Source organism: Agelaius phoeniceus, chromosome 3 (assembly GCF_051311805.1).
Source record: "Agelaius phoeniceus isolate bAgePho1 chromosome 3, bAgePho1.hap1, whole genome shotgun sequence".
NCBI classification, from domain to species: Eukaryota; Metazoa; Chordata; class Aves; order Passeriformes; family Icteridae; genus Agelaius; species Agelaius phoeniceus.
Window position 1 is genome coordinate 90,677,044 of NC_135267.1, and position 20,585 is coordinate 90,697,628.

Genomic DNA, 20,585 nt, shown 5'->3' on the forward strand with positions numbered 1-20,585 from the left:
GGGGTTAAATAATTTCTGGATCATTTTCAGGTGAGTCCTTATCTTTTAATGGGAAAACAGGTCATGACTAGTGATTAGGAGCTGTGGTAAGAAATATACCAGTGTTTCAAAGGGTGATATGCCACATTTTATAAAAGGTACTAGAGTGACAGTGTCTATTGCTAATAACTCATTTCAAATAACAATCTGAACAAATGTACTTGGCATCAGAGTTGAAAGTCTACCCTTCTGGCAGTCTGCCTTTTCCTCTTTAGAGCAATATCCAAACAGACAAGATTCCTTCACTTAGCTGCCTGTGAGCCTTCCCCTGAATGCCTGTCCCTGCTGCTGTCTTACCCTGCCCACACTCCCTGGCAGCTGGCTGCCTGCCAAATGCAAAATGGTACATTTGACTGTGATGCCAGTGGCTAAGAGATGACCATAAACCTTAGATCCAACTCTTACACTTCTGAAATAAATCCAACCTGCTGTCACAAATTATTAGAAGGAAAGGAATTGAATTAACCTTTAGTGAGTTGTATGATACAGCCCTTGCTTTAATGATTGCCTGTAACGTGTGTTCTGGTCAGGTTATAGGCTTTAAAGTGTTCTGACTTGTCAATGTAGAGTTCAGAAGTACAAGAATTTCAGTTTAAGGGTTTTAAGTCTTTCAATTTATTCAACTAAAACAAGACTGGTGGTTGTCATCAAGTGTGCTCACTGAATGAATACAGTGGATTTGAAAGTGCCTGTAGGTGAGTTACCTAATGTATAGAGTACTGCAAAAAAACCTAAAAGTTTTTAGAGCCAACTTAGTTTCTGATGTCCAGGAACAGTCTAGTGTAAGATGATATTGATTATTTTAATATTTTCTTTAAAAGTGTTTAGATTGGAGAAATGTCTTTTGTTGAAAAAGTGTTGGAGTTCTGCTTTCAGAAGGACAAATAGTCCTTTTGCAAATAGCTCTCAGCAACAGGGCATTATGATAAGTAATGTTTGTGCCTGCAGGATATATGGCTTATATTAAGGGAAAACTAAATCAGTTTATCAAATTGATCTCCCTGTAATGCAAGTAACTGATAAATCTTGGCAAATAGAACGTGGAGGGGAGATGCGTTAGGGAGTACAAAGAACGTTGATAAAATTTAGGTAGTTTGTTTCAGAGAAAATACTCAAGTATCTAAAGATGTATTGGAACGTTCTTCAGGGAAGAAAATTGAAACATTGTACTGAAGATTTGTACATGGATCCACTGCTTTCCTGCTCTACAGCTCAAACAGCTATAAGGAAGAGGCACAAAGTAGTGCATAATTCCAGCAGTAATTTGCAAATTGGAAAAGAAGAAGGTGGTGGTTTGTTCCTTGTATTTCAAGGATTCAGAATCATCACTTTAGATAAGTGTTTAGATAAGTGTAGTATATAAATTCAAAATTCAGGGGAAAAAAATATTGAAAGACTGAAAAGGTCAGAGATGTGTTAAGCCTCTGAAGTTTGAAATGTTTAGGAGTAAAGTAACAGGATTTTGTAAGAGATTTTCTTCTTGGTTGCTGGTCAAAGCCAACTATGATCTAACCCTGGTGCTTTTCACAACTCTCCTACTCCATCTTGTAGCTTAGAAATGCCAAATAATGACAATCTGAGAAGCTTCTGACAACTTACTCTTGCATCAAAACAGAAAATGCTTCATGTTGGTCGTGTTCACGGCATATCTGTGTGGCTTTTTTTCTAGTAACAAAATTATGCTTATATTAAGCATTTTTAAAAGCTTTTAAGTTCTAAGTAGTCCACTGAAATAGAGAAAGTGATGGGGTGTGTGCGCCTGTGATTGAGGAATAACAAATCTGTGTGTTAATACACATTTCTGGATGCTTCAGAATTTTTCCAGCCTCATACTAAAAAGAGATTACTCCTACAAAGCCTAAATGTGTGTGGTGGTCTGAAACTTGTGCAGCTCCTAATATTTGTGTAAAATACAGGAAAGCTACCTTAATTTAGATACAAATTACTCATTTTACTGTTTGAAGCCAATTTGAAAGGTAAATAATATGTAGATAGTCTTACTGTGCACATTAGCATAGGCAACAAAATAACTACTTTATAAATAATTTTAAAACATCCAATAACTTCAAAATATCCCTCTGTTACCTGAACTGAAAAACTTCCATTAGAAAGTGATTTGGGAGAAGTAAATAGCACTCCTACACTGCCTTTGAAAGAAACAGCAGACATCCCAGAACATTACTGATCTGTTGGTCAACCCAAGTGTTGCTTTCACATTCTAGAACTGTTTTGAGGAATATTTTCTGCATTTAGTCCAAGAAGTTTTAAATAGAAATTTAGGAGTATTGGAATGATGGATTAGTTCTGTAATAGTAGCTAACATCTATTTAATCACACTAAAGATTGGAAGATTGGAGAAAGTAAATCCTTTGTTATATGTAATTTACAGTCTCATGCATGAATTGTTGACTTAAGGGCTTTGACAGATGGGACAAAGGAAAAAAAAAAGGCGGAACTGAGCAGTGGGTGCTTAGGCAGGGATTAAGGGGATTGGTTGGGAGAGGAAGAAAATCCTGAGTCCAGTGACTGCATTTGTGAGCCTGGGAGGCTGAAAGTGACTGAGAGGATAGTCATATTGTGTGCAATGTGAAGGATTTTCTTGGGATTGAGGAGAACAATTTAGCAATGACCCTGCTTACCTCCCAATCCGCTCAGCCCCTAAGTTCAAGTAGGTAGGCTGCTCAGTTGTTTGCCACAAGATGATCAGTGAGGTTTATCTTGATTGCTGATATGGTAAATGGCAATGCCCCCCTTTGCTCTGTGGAGATTTTGTAATCTAGAAATGAACATTTGTAAAGTTATCCTTATATATTAAAAATGGGGCTTGGCTATATGTCATTTAGGAGCAGGAACATTTTGTAGTACAAGACCGATGTGATTGCTGGTTAGTCTCTCTTGACTAATTTCCAGAGTGTTAGCAAAGCTTTAGCAGGGTTACTGAAGTAAAGGCTGTCTTTGCTCTACTTACATGAAGTTTTGTATTACAGGAGACAAGGAATTGATAAGTGAAATACAATTTTAATGTGGCTAAGGCAGCAAATGTAGGATGTTCGCTTTAAAACCTGTATACATCTAGATGACAGAAATTTGAAAATTAATCAACCAAATGATATGGTGTTAGTTCATAATATGCTTTAGTTTATGTTTAAAATATACAGTGCTGAAAATAAATGTTTCATTTTTATTGCTGAAAGAATAGTTTTATATTTTATAATTATGGTGACTATTGAAAAAAGAAGAAAAAGTATCCAGCTTAGGATACAACAGAACAATGCAGGGCATGCAGTTATTTTAGTCATCTAATATGTCAGCATTCAAGAATCTGAACCGATTGTTTAAAAAAAATCTTGTACTTTGTTTCTTTTGTTGCTCACTTCCAACTTTGTCATCTGTCAGAATGCAAAAAAAAATTATCCTTCTATAACCATTGACAGGATAACACAAAAGCTGTCTCCAGGTCGATATTTTGCAGCAATATTTTTAACATACGAACAGTAGTTTTTATAATTTCACCTTGGTGCTCAACCATTTATTATCGTATCAGAAGCATGTCAGTAATTCCTTTCTAAATGTCTGCTTCTTTTAGTGCTGAGACCCACATCAAGGGCTTCACACTGAACAGTGCTGCCAGCAGCCTCCTCATCATATCGCAAGTTAGGCGGGATTATTTGAAAGGTATGTCACAATGCTTGACCTTTACGTCACATTAATGCCTCTGCAGATTTTTCTTGTAACGCCCTTCGAATACTTGGATAAAGGAGTCCATTTAGCAAATTACCTGCTTATCAAGAGCCTTTTGTGGTAGCTGAGAGACGTAAATTACTGTACATGCATTTATAATACAGCTTGAATATGAATGTACTTGTCATTTGACCACTTAGTCCAGTTTCCATTCCATTTAACACAAGATGGGTTTTCTTAAGATGAATCACAGCTCTTCAGACATGCAAAATTTGTGCTCCAGAACGAGAGAAAGTACAGGCTTTCAAGTGCGTTAAAATTCACAGCACAAGTCATTTTGCTTTGGAAATTAACATACTTTAGAGCATCTGAAACAATTCCCAGCAGTTGTTTCTTGCATATTGTGTTGGTTGTGTGAGATACCAGATGAGTTAAATTGACTGTTAAATGTGCATGATTGTGAACTAAATGATTATAATATTGATTTAAAAACTTAATCAAATACTTTTAAATAGTTCTCAATACCAACAGTAGCAAAATACTCTGTTTGGTTTTCTTTTTAATGTAACAATGATGATAGTGAAGAAAATGGTGGCTGAAGAATACGTAAGGGTACCCAACAAGATGGTGCATAAAGTTTACAGTTGTTTTATTTTAGTCCTCAGCATTGGCTGCTTTGCAGCCTAGAGATCAGCTCCACAGAGTTATGTCCTACTTCTGTAGTTGGGCTGTAGAAGTCTTGTGATAGAGGAAAACTCTGCATGCAGGTAGTTGTACATGCAGGGCAACATCTTTTATCTCCATGCAAGCCTAAGTACAGTGTTGGTACCTATTTTTGTCAGTACCTTTAGGCATTAAAGCAACTACGCACAAATTCAGAAAATCCACTTTTGATTCTACCATCATTTCATTTTAGTTAACTCCATCATACATAGCTGTGCTAGTAACTCATACCCATGTAACATCAGCTACATTAAGATACTAAAGATGAGCATTTAGACACATCTTCTCACTTGTACTCTTTGTTTCCTGTGGCTGATAAACCTGTCTTCTTCCTCTTTCAGTCTCCAGTTTCATGTCATTGGCAGGTGTCATCCACTGAAGTATTTGTGATGAATGCCATTGCTCCTTTTGCTCTTGGCAGATCTTTTTTTGCTGCTTTCAAGGCCTTCACCTGACTTTCCTGTCTGATTTTATTCTTATAAATCTTCTCTGCTTTCTTCTCTAATATGCCATAAATTTGACCAGTTCTTCCTGAATATTGCACACAAAAACTCTTCCCTTCTTCAGAACATCAGTGATGTTTCTATATCCTGCCAGTCTCTTGGACTGGGATTCTTTTAGCTAGCATACAAAATCCTGTTACATCAACTATCTTCCTTGTTGTACTCTAAAAATCTCACTTTTTGCACAATGCAAAATTTCTCAATCTTGTGGAATTACATTACTTTGCAAAATTATATTTTCTTATATCTTGTGCATCGAACAAGCTTTATCTAACAATTTTATTGAATAGTCACACTTAATCCTTGTTTCTATTTTAATTTGAGATATACTACTTGTCTTTGTCTAAGTGAAGCCTTGAAAATGCAAGTTACTGAGTATTTCAGCCATACAGGTCATTTTCTAAGGCTCACAGATTACCCAAAACATTTTTGGCATGGTGTTTTTGTAGTCTTTTGTTGGTGAGCTCCATTTGACCTACATACTGTGATGGCTTTCACTTGTGTAAAACCTGCTTGCTTTTTACCACTTACATACCTCATTTAGTTCATCAGCATTCTTTGCTGTGTAATGTGGTGCAGTTAAAAGTTTTTATGGAGGTACTAAAGTGTACTCCTAAGAGCTCTGATATCTTCTAGCAAGAACTTGGTAAAAACCAGGTTACTTTAAAGAGTCAGAATTAGAGTTTCGTGGTAGGAAATTTGCAGAGTTTATAGAAGTTTATTTTGAAAGATGCATGGTTGGTTTTCACAAGCATATGATTACCTGCAGAATTATCCACTATGCTACTAGCACCTTACTTCTTGCAGTAGTTCTGCACATACTCAGCTTTCAAATCTTTCTCTGTCCTTGTTCTTGAGAAGGCTGGTTGCACTCTGTGCTAGAGGGAGGTCTGCAGCCGAGTTAGGAGAGAATTTGAACTTGCCATGTCTTCTGAGATTGCTTGTTAAATGTTGTGAATCTTCCTTCCCCCCTCCCCCCCAGGTATTCCTCCTTATTTTCCCTAAAAAGAAGAATGTGGGGCAGAAAAAAACTTCCTATGAAGGAAGCCTAAGCATAAAGAATGTTTTTTGCTTCCTCTCATGTAAAGGGTAACACTTGATTTCTGCAGTACCTGCATATTGAATTGGAATGGCAATGCTGTGGAGTTCATGTGGGTGTATATTATGCTAGGAGTGTTATCCCTTGGTATTATAATTATCATCTGTGATTAATCCTGCCTGTGCTGGTAAGGAATAAGAGATTTTTACCAGAGGGGCATGTCTTTCTGTGTGTGTTTGCTCATGGATAACATAAATTGACAAGAATTCTGCTTGGAGAAACAAGGGTGACTTCATCAGCTGTGGGTTTGGGGAATTTGTGGCAGATGGACAGGAGATTGACCTTGTGGGTTTTTAACATGTAATTGCTATAATCTTAGGAGTTTCTGAGGTAAGGGTTGAGTTCTTGGTTTTTGTTCTTGCAAGGAAACTTGTATCCCATAATTCTATTTAAAAATTAAATTTGGGAAAACAAAGCTTTCATGCACACTCAAAAAGAGAAATCTCAGTATTATAATTCATCAGTTTCTATAATGAACTACATTTTTCGCTATATTTATTCTTAAATATACAACATTTTTTGTTTTTAGTAAAGGAAATTGCTTGCAGTTTGGGGAAAAAAAGAGTCAGGACTTCAAAATCATAAGAGAGAATATTTATGACATGCCTGCTTTCCTTGAGCTGGTTAAAAACAAATTATTTCAATGTTGAAAGTAGCTTAATACTTCTTATTATGAGATATTACAGCCTTTCAATCTAAATTATTGTTGAGAGTTTTTATTTGTGTATATGTATTCAAGTTAGAATTCACTCTAGTGATTGCAGGGCTTAAAGAAATTTTTTTTCTGTACTTATTTTAAATGGGTAGGATTAATGATACCAGCAGCATGGTGCTTTCTGAACTAAAGTCTGATTTCTGTTTCCCTTATTTCTTTACCATTGTTAGATGCCTTGGCTGTTTTAAAAGGAATGCTTGACAGTGGTGTGTTGCCTACTAGAGCAGCAGCTACTGCTCTCATTCAGGCCCTGGCAGAAAAAGGAGACCTAAAGAACCTGCAAGTACTTGAAAACATCCTGGGAGACGTCACAAAATCCATTCGTTTACCTGACTCACTAATCTCTAATGCAATTGCATTGGCTCATACAAAAAGGTAAGTATTTCTAGGACTGTGTATTTAATTCTTTTCTGCAATGTGCTGGGAAATCTCTTGCATTATCCATTTCATTCTGTTTCCATTTTTACAGTGTCCCAGATGTTGAAATTCTAGTTGAGTATAGTGTGCAGTTCTGTTCTGGTATTGTCTCCCATACAAATTTGGGGTTGAAAAATTAATGAAATAGAGATATAATAACTGTGAAGCATTAAGGTCTTTTTTGGTGCTGTAATTTGATACCTTTGTTCCAATGTGCATGTAAAGTGCTTCCTCAGTGTTAGATCAAAAGCTCTATGAAATCTGAAGGTAAAATGGAATTACTTCATCAAACGTAGCACCCAGAGATAATATAAATATATATTAAATATATATATATTTTGTTGTTGTTGTTTGTTGGAAAGAAAAATCTACTACCTGTTCCAACAGTTGAAATGGCAATATATTCTTGAACTATTACTGTCTTTACCTTCAAAATGGGAAAGCCAGATGTGTATCTGCAGAGTGAGGTCTTTCCAGTAAGAACTAAAAAAGCTTGGCTGATGCTTTAGGCCACAGTTTAGTTATCATAGTTATTCCCACACTTCTTAGTATCCTGTGATTCAGCTCTTTTTCAGTATTGTGCTCTATGTGCATTTCTGGTTTAGTTGATACATTGGTACTGTGCTGGTTTATCCTTTGTGTAAAACTGCATGAGGAAGCACCTGGAGGAGAGAGGGCAAGGTCAGCTTCTCAAGTACACTTTGCAGGGACCAGTCTTCAGGAATCCTACATATTCTGTTGTTTCATTTCAAACTAGTTTTGTTGGGTGGACCTCCTGTGCCTGGCTTGGCAGGAAAGCTGTAGAGCTCTGTAGTGCATAACAGATTCCTGCTTGCCTCAGGCATGCCAGATCACAGGGAGCAGATCCCAGTGGTCCTTGGCACACAGTTGTAGTGCATGGACTTGAACGTAAACAGAATACTTCAGATGGGAGAGACACTTCATTATTTGTGTTATAAGATGCCAATTTTCCTGTATTTCCATGTCATAAAAGTGTTGCAAAGTCAGGCTATGCTCTTAAGATGGAGTTTGGTGACAAGTATAAATAAATAAATGGTTGCATGCAGGTAGAGCACCAACTTTTCCCATACCAAAACTAACTTGATGTATGAAAAGACTGAGCAGTGTTAATTAATGTCGTGGTTTGAGAGAAAGTTAAGTTTTCTGGGATATGCTGTGGTCACCAGTAGGTTTTGGATTTTAGTATTGGCACCTGGTGTGGCCACTGGGGCATGGATATGCCTCTGAGAACACAGGGGTTAAAAGCAGAGCATTCCCAGGAACCTCTCTCTCAGGTTCCGGTGGGGAAAGAGTTTGGATCTCTCCCCAGTCCAGCTGCTGCCGGATGGAGGGCAGCCATGTGGCCGGGTGAGGTAGGCCGGGCCTTGGACAGAGATGGCAGGTGAAGAGGCCCCGAGGATGGAAGGGTGGGAGAAGCACCAGGAGGCACCAGGCAGCCCCCCCCAGGAGAGAGAGAGAGAGTACAGCCTGTGCTTGGGACTGTGCTACCTTGAAACTTGATAACATGTGCCAGCAGCACGGCTGAGAAGGAGAAGGGGGGGGTGCAGCGAGAAGGTGTCCGGCCACAGAGCCCAAGCTTTTAACCCTTTTTTGGACAATGAAAACTTTGCAGAACATTACCTTTCCTAGAAGAGAGATAGAGATGAGATGAAGAAGGAAATGTGCAAGTGTGAAGATCTGGGCAAGTGGAAGATGTCAGAAGAGTAGAGAAGAATCTTAGGTGGGAAGAGATGATGGAGTGGCCTTAGCTGGACTCTTCTTGTTATGGCCATGGACAGAACCATGTTCCTTGTGACACAGAGGCTGCATCCAGGGGGAGGCAATGGCTCAGAGCCAAGAGAGTTCAGTGTTGAGACCCCCTTGGCCCCAGGGGGTGAAATCTGGGGGGGACAGGTGTCCCAAAGGAGAGACTGTGCTCTGTTTGGAATGGGACAGAGCATCCTTAAAAGAACAACCCTAGAAGCAGCTCTGGTCCATGTGCAGTGGTGAGAGCACTGGACATGAAAGGAAGAGGTCACGATGGCAGATGTTCTCTGGGCGGTGCCACGAGTGACACGGAAACACACGAGGTTTCAAGGGTGTTTCCAGGGGAAGCCTATGGCACAAGAAGGACTCCTCTCCTCTTGATGAACTGAGGATTGATTATCTAAAGGGTGGTGCCGGACCGAGAGTCGATAATTTGGGGGATGGATGTATTGGAATTATGGGGGGGGAGGAGGAGGAAATGTTTTTGGAAGGTTTTCTTTTTCCCTGTGTTTCTTGTTACTTAGAGTTGTAGTTTAGTTAATAAAGTTTTTCTTTTCTTTATTTCTAAGTGGGGGCCTGCTTTGCTTATTCCTGGTCACATCTCACAGCAGACACCAGGGAGAGTGTATTCTCATGGGGGCACTGGCATTGTGCCAGCTTCAAACCATGACAATAATATGCACCCTATATATTCTTAAATACCTTGTAATCTCTATCTTTATAACTTTGAAAAACAGATTCTTACTGGTATTTCCAATACAATGTTCATTTATTGGTAGTTCTGTGTTTCTGATTCAGTTTTCAAAGCATTTTTCATAGCTTTCACATGTGCTGTACTGCTGCTTCACCTAAAAGCATTCGTTGTGCTCAGTTTTCTTTTTCAATTTAATTAGGTTTTACAGTGGACTTTTTTAAGAGATGTTGTCATTTGAACTTTTTAGAATGCTGGAATGAGAGTTTACACTTTGGTGAATACTTTTTGCATTATTTTACTAGCATTTGCTATATTTAAACCTTAAGATTAAAAGCATATAGATGTAATGACCAAATGACATTTAGTATTGTCTTTTGCATCCAAAAGGGCAGGCGTGGGAAAAATCAGGTAAATAATTAATTGCATTGCATAAAAATACTTAAGTTGCATGCATTAATTATTCAGATACCCTCTGTTAATGTTTAGATTTTGCCTTCTAGATTTGCAGGATGCATCTTCCTAAAGCAGCGAGCTGAACTCTTCTTTCTTAATGAGGAATAAAGTGTGTCCAAAATACCTAAACTTTGCACAGGTCAAAGGCCGTTTAAACTTATTAATTGATTTATTCATTCAGTCATAAATTTTCATGTTTACAATATCTGAATGAATAAATTTTTTTGGTCAATGTTTTTTCATCAACTATTCCTGGTAAATACAAGCTTGATGTAGAAAACAAAAGCTTCATTTTAATTGCTTCTTTAGGTTTAGAAATCTTGATTTCAGAAACTGAGCCAGTTCAATCTCTTTTCCTAGCAATGACCTTGATGCTGCTGTGAAATACCTTGAGCCTCTGCTTATCTCTGGTGCACAGAATCCTGATCAAGCTGTCAAAAGTATTTCCTATTTGTTAAGAAAGGTGTCTGAGGAAGGATTAGAACCAGCTTTGGAAAAATGTAAGTTAATTGCAATGATATTTAAATATTCTGACTCGACAGAGGTGTTATGAAAGAGCTATTACACATAAAACCTGCTCAGTCAGCATAAATCATGCCTGTGAAGTTTACAAAAGCAGCTTTTCAATCCAAGCTTTTCCTCATGTACCCATCATTTTGCAGTTGGTGCGATGGCAGAACGAGTGGCCAGTCAGTGTGGAATGTACAGACCTGTCACAGATCTTTTCCTTCAGTATATCGCTGCAGGCAGAGTGGATGATGCCAGATCGTTGATACAGGTAATGACATAACAAGAGGAACAGAAATGCTCAGAGCTCTCCAAAGGTTAACTGAGAAATTGTCACAAAGAGATGTTGTGCAGCTGCTGGGATGCATTTGAATTACAGTGTGAGTAGCAGTGCACACTTTACACTAAACCATGGGCTCATGCTCTAGTGCTGAGAGTAGCGGTGCCAGAGTCAGGGGTGGTTTTTGTCTTCCAGTAACACGAAGGAAATAAAGCAAGTATTTGTATATTGCAAATATTTTTTCTCCAAGTTCTCTGTTAGATGTCAGTTGTTTCTTGCAAACCATTTCCTTGCAACTGCTCACCTAATTTCTTAAGTGCTTTAAACATGATATCTTACAGCTGTACAGTTTGCAAAACAAGCAGGCAATAATTGCTTGTCATGGACTTTACTTCACTTGGCTGTAATATTGTATATATTGTATTCAGGGCTTATTAAGAGCTGAATTTGCTTTCTATTTGTCACAGATGCATTAAACCCCAAATGTTGGTCTCTGGGTCACAGTCTCAGCTGAGTTAGGAATTGAGACAGCTGCATTTGTGCCATTTGTGCCGAGCTAAAGACAAGCCAAGCAAGAGTGGGATGAGCTGTGGGTACTGGGAACAGGCTCTGTCAGGAGGCTCATCCAAGCAGGTGACAGTCCAGCAGTCAGACTGATGTGTGCATAAGCTCCTGCCTCAAATCAGGGCCTCTTATCATCTCCTGATAGTGCATGCTACTCATTTACCAGTTCCTAAGTATTTTAAACTCTTAAAGAAAAAGCTCTGCTTCATCCATGACATATTTTATGATATTCCAAGACACTACCAACAAAGCTGTTCTATTACTTCTGCTGCAGTGTGAGGTGTATTCCTTGTAATTCCCTTACTTTATGTAGGGCTTTGCCTAACTGGTCATTTGAATATTAAATGAAAAGGAGACTACAATTTTGCAATAAAACCCTCTTGCTATATAGCTTGAAACATCAAAATGCAAAAAATTCTCAAGTTATTCCACTCTTTCTGATTTATTGATTGCTCTTTGATTGCTCTTTGCTTGACATGGAATGAGTAAATGAAAATTGGGTACTTTTTTTTCTTTTGTGAAGATAAAGTTTTTTTCATTTTTAAGTAAAATGATAGTATTCCTAAAATTTTCCAGAACATGGAATAATATACATGTATATATTCCTGAAACTTGTTACAAGAGCATCTGTTAGAATTAAATTCATGGCTCTATAGGGTACTTGAAATAACCTTGTATACATTGTATCTTAATGGACAATTTAAAAATACCTTGTTATAAGTGCATATTTACAGGTAAGCTTGAGTTGGAACGTCTGTGTCTAGAAGAAAAATAGGGGATTTTATGGCTCAGGAAAAACTTTGAGCTGTGTTAAACGTTTGTGACTGCTGTGTGGATCCAGTGTTCCACTAATAGGAATCCACCAACTGGAGGATAGGAATAGTCACTCTGCATTGTTATATTTTGGAAATTAAACAACAATCTAAATGAAATATTTTGCTTGTAATCTAAAATATTAGTATATACATGAAAACTCCTTGGTTTCAGAAATGCATCTAAGAGTCTATTTAAAAGTTTATGGAACAGCTGCAGCGTGTGTTACTGTCTGGAGGGAGAATGCTTTTTCTGATGAGAGTCGGAAGGGATTTGATATTTCAGCATGAAAGGGAGCTGTGGTAACATTTCTCAAACTAGACTCTTTCCTCTCAGAGCAGTTACTGGCAGTAGGTGAGAATGGCTAGAACTGGTAATAAAATATTGCAAGTTCCTCTCATCAGTGCTTTGCCCCTATTTAGCACCGTAGAGCCACTTCTTGTCTGTATGCCTAAAGAAAGGAACCTTCACACCTTTTCACCTGGACTTTAAAGAGCTTGTAAACATATTACTTATTCAGAATATTCATAATGGCATTACCCAAATTTTCTTGTTTGCAAATGTCTACAATACTAGCTGAATATAGGAAAATCATGGTATGTGTTTTCATATGCACAATATTCTCTTTTTCCTGTGCATTTTGGTACTGATATCACACAGCTGGTAAAAAAAACCACACTCTGCATTTTTAAGAGTTCTAACACTGACATCTTTGAGGAACACACACTTAATATTGTCTTGTATATTTTATTTTGTCCTTGTTTCTAAAGTAAGATCAATTTTTGATTTTTATCTGGTCTGTCTCAAACTTTTTTAAGTTCAACTTCTCTTTCTCAAACCCTGTCTATTGCAGTTAAAGCCTTTTATAAAATAGAGAGATTGAAATCAGTCCTTTGTATGCATAAGTGTAGGTAATTATACTTTAAAGAGAACTTGCTTTGTACATTTTAATTTTTATAAAGAAACGAGCAGTTATCTCCCTGACACCTTATTAAATGTATAATTAACCTTATGATCCCTAGCTCACTTGTGAATGCTTGGCAGTATAATTGGAGAGGAATAGTGTTTCTCTTTTTCATTCTTTTGCAGTCCTAAACCTCGTTTTTGTGGTATATTTGAAGTATTAGTTTAATTCTTTCCCCTATTGTTTTAAACAAACTTTATCCCTACCATTTAAAAATGTTTACCAGCAAAGTGCATTAAATGAACTTGGTTTGTGATTGGTTTTTTGGTTTTCTTGTCAACCTAATATTCAATTATTTACCTTATAAATTGGTAATATGTTAGTATATTGTTTTAAGCATCTGTAATTGGAAATTTTCACCTTGGTAATTTTGTTTAACAGTAACCTACTTATGTCTGCTACATTAATCATTTCTTTGTCTTCAGAGGTGGGGTGCAATAGTTCAGGAGAAGAGAACTTTTGGGCGTTTTTTGGCTAGAGCAGCATCTCAACCTGGACAGGTACAATATTTTTTTCACATATACAATTTCGTATGTTGCAAAATACTATTTCATCAACCTGTGTTAAAGTGTTTTGAACTTCACAGTTGACAGCTTTACTGGGTTTCTTGGGGAGGGGGGAGGTTAATTTGCAGAGGTGGTTATATTTAAAGAACAGTTTATATTATGGAGCATGATGGAAAGGAGGGTGTACTTAATATTTTTCTATTGTTTCGGTTATTTCCTGCATTTTCCATGTTACACTGTACATCCTACAAACATTGTGCTTAGAATGTTTTACTGCATTATCCAGTTCAGTATCACAACCTGAAAGTCCTTATTTTATTGGCTACATTGTACACATACAAATGCAAGTTAAAACCTCAGCCTCTCTGATGATAAAATGCCTCTGTGTTTACATTAAAAGACACATTTCATATTACTTGTTGTGGTGGTTTGGACATGTATCTAGTTGGAGCATCTGTTTAGATTCCTGGCTTTCTCCTCATTCCCTGTAATTTGAAATGCTGTTTAGATGCTTGCTCTACTCCTATCCCTCCCTCCTCCTATTGCCCCCTTAAAGTAAACAAAATAACCCCAAAACAAATAAAATACAAATCCAAAGGCCAACAAAGAAACTCCAGCCCACACAAAAAAGCCTTAGAACACACTAAAAAAATCAAACAACCCCCACCCCTCAAACCCAACACTGAACAGCAACCAAAAAACCCTGAAATACACACCCAAGCAAAACCATCTGGATTTCTCTTTCATAGAGGAGCAGCATCAGGGACATCTAGCACACAAACTAGAATAAATGTTTTTTTCACATGAGTCAAATGCACATTTATGTTTTGTGGGAATTGCCATTAAATACTAGTAGATTTAAAGTTCTTCTCTTGAAGTGATGATGATAAATATAATGTGGTAAATACTATTGTTTGGTGTATATAAGAAGGAACTAAAAATGTGCAAGTTTCTCAGCTCATCAAGCTGAAATTTTACTAACACATCAAAGTTGGTGGTGTGTGATAAAGATGTTCTTCATTTCAGTAAACTTCTTTTGATTTAAAACCTAAGCATTTTTGGAACTGCAATCAGAGGCTGAGGGAAGGAGGTTCCAAATTTAAGTACATCAGTTAGTGAACTGACTCCTTTTAAGCATTGATCATAGCTGCCAGTGACCTCTGGGTCATTGAAGGATGCTGAGTGTTTTGCAGTTTTCGTAAATTGGTTGTAATCTTGCCATATTTTTATTGAAACATCAATTGTCTACTTGAAGAAAAAAAAAATACACTAATGTTTAGCATTCTTGAGTATGGATTTTAGATCCTTATTGCATTAATTGCATTTTGTGCTAAATTTCTTTTACTATTTCATATCTGCAACATTTTGGGAAGGAAATTATTGTATATACTTCGAGTCACACAGTCTATTCTTTGTTACCAGTACAGTTTATTTCATTTTAAAACTGTGCAATCACTGTTCTGAATTTGGTGACTTCATTTGGTTCTTTAAGATTTCAAGTTCATGGGTTTTTTTGTATGTGCATTAAATCTCACAGGCAAAGAGGATTGAGGCACTTGTAGAACTGATTCCTGAGCATCTCGATCCAGCAGTGGTGTACCGGTACCTCTTGAGATGTTATGGTAAGCAATGCTCCTTGGAACAGTGATTTAGTGAGAGCTCTGGAGACATTCAGAAAGGTCATGCAAGCCCTTACTTTACAGTTCAAGTCATAAAGAGGTGCAGGGGTTATCTGAGGTTTTTCTTGTTTCAGTCTGTTGGGTCTGTGTGTTGTCCTGGCTGTTAGGATGAAAGAGAAACCAGCTGACACAAGCCATGAATCCTTTACTTAGAACCTTAAGTAGAGGCTTCATGGAATAAGAAAGAATCCATCCTAACCCATGGGGAAAAATGCTGTAGAAATTAATGGCTTTTAAAATGAATTTAGCTTTTTCCCCCCCAAAACATGTTGTAATATTGGTTCCTTTTATGTGTGTGTGTCTGTTTCAAAATCATAAGTGATTTGTTTAATCAGTAATGTGAAACGATCTTATTGTTATTAGTGTAAATTATTTATACATCTTATAATGTAGCCAAAGTTAGTATTCCAGATGTCTGCATTTGAATTTACATAAATAGTTGAAATACTTATCAGTTCTCTTTATAGCTGAAGTCAGAAGAGAGCACCTCTAAAAAAGTCAAGTTGTTTGTTTATGTATGTTTATTTGCAAGGCTCACTCTTGAAAAATCGGGACATACAGCTCCTATGGCAACACTGGCATCTCTGTGCTGTAGAGTCCTTTGCCTTGTGTACTCTGATACTGTCCTCTAGTTTTATAACAGGGAGTAAATCCTTTTCACACGTCTTACAAGCAAAAAAGAACGAGGACAGAAGCCTTTGTGCACCAGCCTATCACAGAGGAGATAAATAGGAATAATTAGGTAAAATACTTCAAACACAAATCCAAGATATGGTGTTAAAGGAATACAAACATACTTACTTGAATCAAGTTGTAGAAGTGCTATGATGTGTTATCTAACTTAGAAAATTTGCTTGTTTAGTAATACTGCAAAGAGCAATCACTACCAAAATTGTTTAGCCCTGTAACAGATAGGTTCAGGTTCACAGCAGGGTAAGTTTTTAACATGTTTTCATAAAACAAAAAATTGCCCTTTTGTCACCAGCACTGTACTTGCTGCTTTATGCTGCCATTAGTCCTCTGCTGCTTTTACTTTAGTAAAAATTCTGTAAGTAAGCTGAGCTTTTCACTATCCTTCCTAACTGCATGATGGTATAGCAGTTTCATAAAGAGATTGCAGAGAATCTATCACTTGCCCTGCTATACCTACAACAGTGGTGAGAGTGTATTGAACAGTGAAGCTACACTCTGTATGAACAGATGCTGGCTGTACTCTCTTCAGGCAGAGATGTACCTGGTTCCTAGCAGGTTCTAGAGGAGACACTCAGTACCAGCATGAAGAGTTTTAAAAGCTGTTCCCAGGTCATTCTGTGCAAGCATCTTACCTGTGTGAGACTTTGATCATTTGACCATTAAAAGAATCATCAGCAAAATATTTAGCACAACTGAAAATGAGAAGGCTTAGATTGTGCTCTAGCCATGAGAGGTAGAAATAAGATCTTTAAAATCAAAGTTGGTGGGTTTTTTTAATTTTAAAGTTAGTAGTAAACTTTCAAACATGCTTTCTTGTTTTGCACCAAATCCAACCCTGTATTAACATTAATTTCTTCACTCAAAAATTTTCTCCTTTCAAGCCATTGTTATTTTTAATTAGAAAAGGCTATGAAACATGGCAGAGGATTGTTATTACCACAATTGGTAACTGTTCCTAATTAACAAAAAAATGGGCAAATAAAATTATAATTGTTTGTGTTTAGCAAAGATATAGTAGAACATAGATCACAGCTGAAAGAAGCTTGATCATCTGTCAGGCATCCATGATGGAACACATAAAAGGACCTTTACTCCTGTCCTTGTCCTGAGATGAGATCCCCTGCCAGAGCTAGCTTTCCTTCAGTCTGGTGAGATGCACTATCCTTTGCTGTATATCTTTTAGAAAAAAGAAATATGTAAAATCACGATTGTGTGGTCCATTAAATGCAATCTAAGTATTAGCTCTTTTTGTTGGTGTTTCCCATACAATAAATCTATTTTAAAGTTGTAGAAAGTTAACAATTTCTATGCTTTCATTAAGCTGTCATTTCATGCAGTTTTTGCTGTAGCCTCCCACATTAAAAAAGGAGCTCAGCCACTTGCCAGATGTGAGTGGGAAGCTCTTTCTCATGAGAAAGGGACACAGGCTATCCATTTCTGCACAAAGCTTTTTTTTTCCTTTATGAACCATTGCTTTTATAGCTCCTGTGGTTGTGAAGATGATGTTTCCAAATGTGAACAAGTAAAACCTGAGACAGCTCCCATACTGCAGGTGTTTGTGTTCTCCCTCCGGGGCAGCAGAATGAATTTAACTGGACGTGATGGCTTCCTTGGTGTTTACAAGGTGCTAGGAACTGTTGTACTGCTTCTAGGACCCTGGGGACAGCAGTGAAACTGTCAGGGGTCGCTTCAGTTTCATCCCAATGCTTCTCAAGCAAATGTCTGAGCAGCAGTTGATGGTTAAGCATGAGTGAAAACAGGTGGAAAGAGAAACAAGTAACCATTGAGATTTTTTGGGTTGTATTTTTTTCCTCAGAATTGGATGGGGATGTTGCTTCTGTAAAGGCTACGTATGAGAAAGCAAAAGCGAAGAATGTAGAGCTGCATGAGATCACTTTGAAATCTTTAGCAACTTTTCTGAAGAAAGTAGGAGAGCCTGTCCCTTTCACTGAACCCCCTGTGAGTATTTCCTAATTAAAAAATAGAGCTGCAGACTTGTGTATGTTCAATATTAATAAAACAAATTGCATGAATAATTACATAGGGACTAGGTCTCTGCAGAGATTCCTCAAAGGAGGTAATATGTGAAGTCCTGGGTGTTGTGGGAGCTGTGGTAATCTTGCATTGGATTTGACTTGAGGAAATAAAACCCCTTGGGGCTTATGATATTTAAACTGCCTCCTTATCAGGGACTCATCTGCAGGTGTACCTTTATCAAATCTCCTTGGGGCATTTTTCTAAGCAATTGGACTTGAAAAGGCGTGCAGAAATTGTGCTTCAGTAACAATTAATGGCTTCTAGTTTTCATTAATTAGTGTTTTGTGTCTAGTATAAGTTGCTGAGCTAGTAAGATGAAATTTTAGAACTGTAGGAATTATTTTTCTGTTGCAGCTTTGCTTCTAGCTGCCCTGCCAAGATACCTATGCAACTGCAAACACATATTACTTGAGGGTGACAAACAGCATGATATTAAATCTGTGAAAATTGCAAATAGTTCTGCATCATTCCTTTGACTAATAGTTTACCAGTACCATTTTTTCTAAGCAGATTTTGAAGACATTCTCTTTTCCATGCTCTAAACAAACTTTTTATTGCAATTTTCTCACCACTTTTTATATTCTAAAAAAAAGTTCTGTAATTTGGTAAAGACTGGCTATATACTGTTTCTCTATATTGCTTCATGATAAATGTGATTTTTAATTTGGAAAGAGTTGGAGAAAATTTTGGCGCAAAATATTTAGTTTAGTCTTTCAGTGATTATGGTGCGTTTTTTCTGCAGCTTTACATAGTTTATAATCTGAATTTTTGATTGGACTGTAAATTTAAAACATAGAATGTCTGTTTCTTATATGTAGCTAGTGAAAATAAGAGTGTTTTTTCAAAGTCACTGGGATGATTCATTTCCCTGTTCATTTTTTCTCTAATGCAGCTTGGTCTTTAAAAACGTTTCAATTTTTTTGACACAATTGCAGATTGAAGTTAAAAAGTATTTTCATTTTAAAATGAAATTGATTATATTATTGCATTTAGTAATAGAAGCTTCATTATGCATTTTTGGCAAGGTTTTCCTTTTCCTTTTATTCACTCTCTCTGGTATTTCTCCTAATTATACAGACTTCAGTACAGATCTAGTTTTGCATGACAGAGAATAATAGATTTTGTCAGGATGTAAGACTTTGTTCAGAATTAGTAACTTCTCAGCTGAAACAAGGTTGAACTTGTTTATTCCACTCTGTTTATAGGAGCCTCTCAAGGTCTATGTGGAAAAATGGAGGAATAGAAGATCGGCAGCATCATGAGCAGACAGTTTTATGATTTAGTTGTTTATGAAATTGTTTAAATACTACATTCAATAAAAACTTTAAAAAGCATGTTATGTGTAATTTTTAATTTAAATCTGTGATTAACATCACTTTCCATAACTGCAGTTGATAGAAACATTTATTAATGGAAATGCTGTTAAAATTGCTAATGAAATATCAAGGTGCAGCCGTGTGAGATATTTCCATTTTGATGTATGATCTTCTGTAAACTCAACTGGCTTTTTGCCCCTGTTGATTTGCCAGATATATGTATATCAAGAAAGTTGCTAGAGGGGTACAGAACTGTAACTGAAGGAGACTGTCTTGTCCTTGTTCTTTGCCTGGTCACTGTACTTTGGGGTGAAAATATGAGGGTGAAGAACATCATCTTCAGGATTCAGCTGTATCTGCACAGAAAATAAACAATTTTTTTAAGTTTTCTCTTAATTGTACTTTCTTAATTGTACTTTCCTGTGTTAAGTGTCTTGGTAGGGTGTTGGATATTATATGTAAAGACAAAATACTTTCACCTTTTATACTAGCCTTGTGTGTTGTAGTCATTTCTTTTTCATAACTCTTAGTCCAGTTAATTTTATGGATACAAGAACTCCATATCCATGCAAACATGTCCTTTAAACAAAGCAGTACCTATTCTTTGCAGGGGTAGCAGTTTTTACTTGCTGGGAACCTGTTGGACATGCTTTATTTGAAGGAATGTGGGAGAACAGCTACTCTGAGATGATATTTTAGAGCCTGGAGTTGTGTGATCATTTTCTACCTAATATTTAATCTTTGGAACTTAGACATGTCTAAGTTACAAAGATTAAATGTTAGGTAGAAAATACATCCATTATCTCTGTGCATTATGATGGAAACTCACAAATGTGCATGTTGATATTGCAAATGGAGCACGTTGCCTGCTGAGTACCTCAAACAGGTTTTAATGAAATGAAAGATTGTTTCTGTGCATTTCAGCTTTGTTTATTAATCTTTCATTTTCAGCCATATCTTAACTGAGATATCTTTCTTAGTTTTTCCAACATAGGCAATATTGTGGTAATTGAAAATTCATGTGTATGTTGAATGTTTTGGCAAAATTTTGCAAGACTTATATGGTCAAAGAAAGAAATTCAGACTTAATTTTTTTAAGTTAAACTTCCAATTTAATTAATTATTATACTAACAA

The 20,585-nt window shown here is 36.8% G+C and overlaps 1 protein-coding gene across 1 annotated transcript in view; it reads left to right on the top strand.

The window, feature by feature from the left end:
* Positions 1-19,851, top strand: part of LRPPRC (leucine rich pentatricopeptide repeat containing) — an 87,876-nt gene extending 68,025 nt beyond the window's left edge. Inside the window, exons 31-38 of the mRNA XM_054629254.2 lie at positions 3,626-3,714; positions 6,931-7,135; positions 10,452-10,591; positions 10,754-10,869; positions 13,645-13,719; positions 15,263-15,347; positions 17,914-18,056; positions 19,340-19,851. Coding sequence (XP_054485229.2) covers positions 3,626-3,714; positions 6,931-7,135; positions 10,452-10,591; positions 10,754-10,869; positions 13,645-13,719; positions 15,263-15,347; positions 17,914-18,056; positions 19,340-19,396 — 910 coding nt within the window. The 3' untranslated portion in view covers positions 19,397-19,851. The remainder of the gene's footprint in view (positions 1-3,625; positions 3,715-6,930; positions 7,136-10,451; positions 10,592-10,753; positions 10,870-13,644; positions 13,720-15,262; positions 15,348-17,913; positions 18,057-19,339) is intronic.
* Positions 19,852-20,585: the final 734 nt, after the last annotated feature.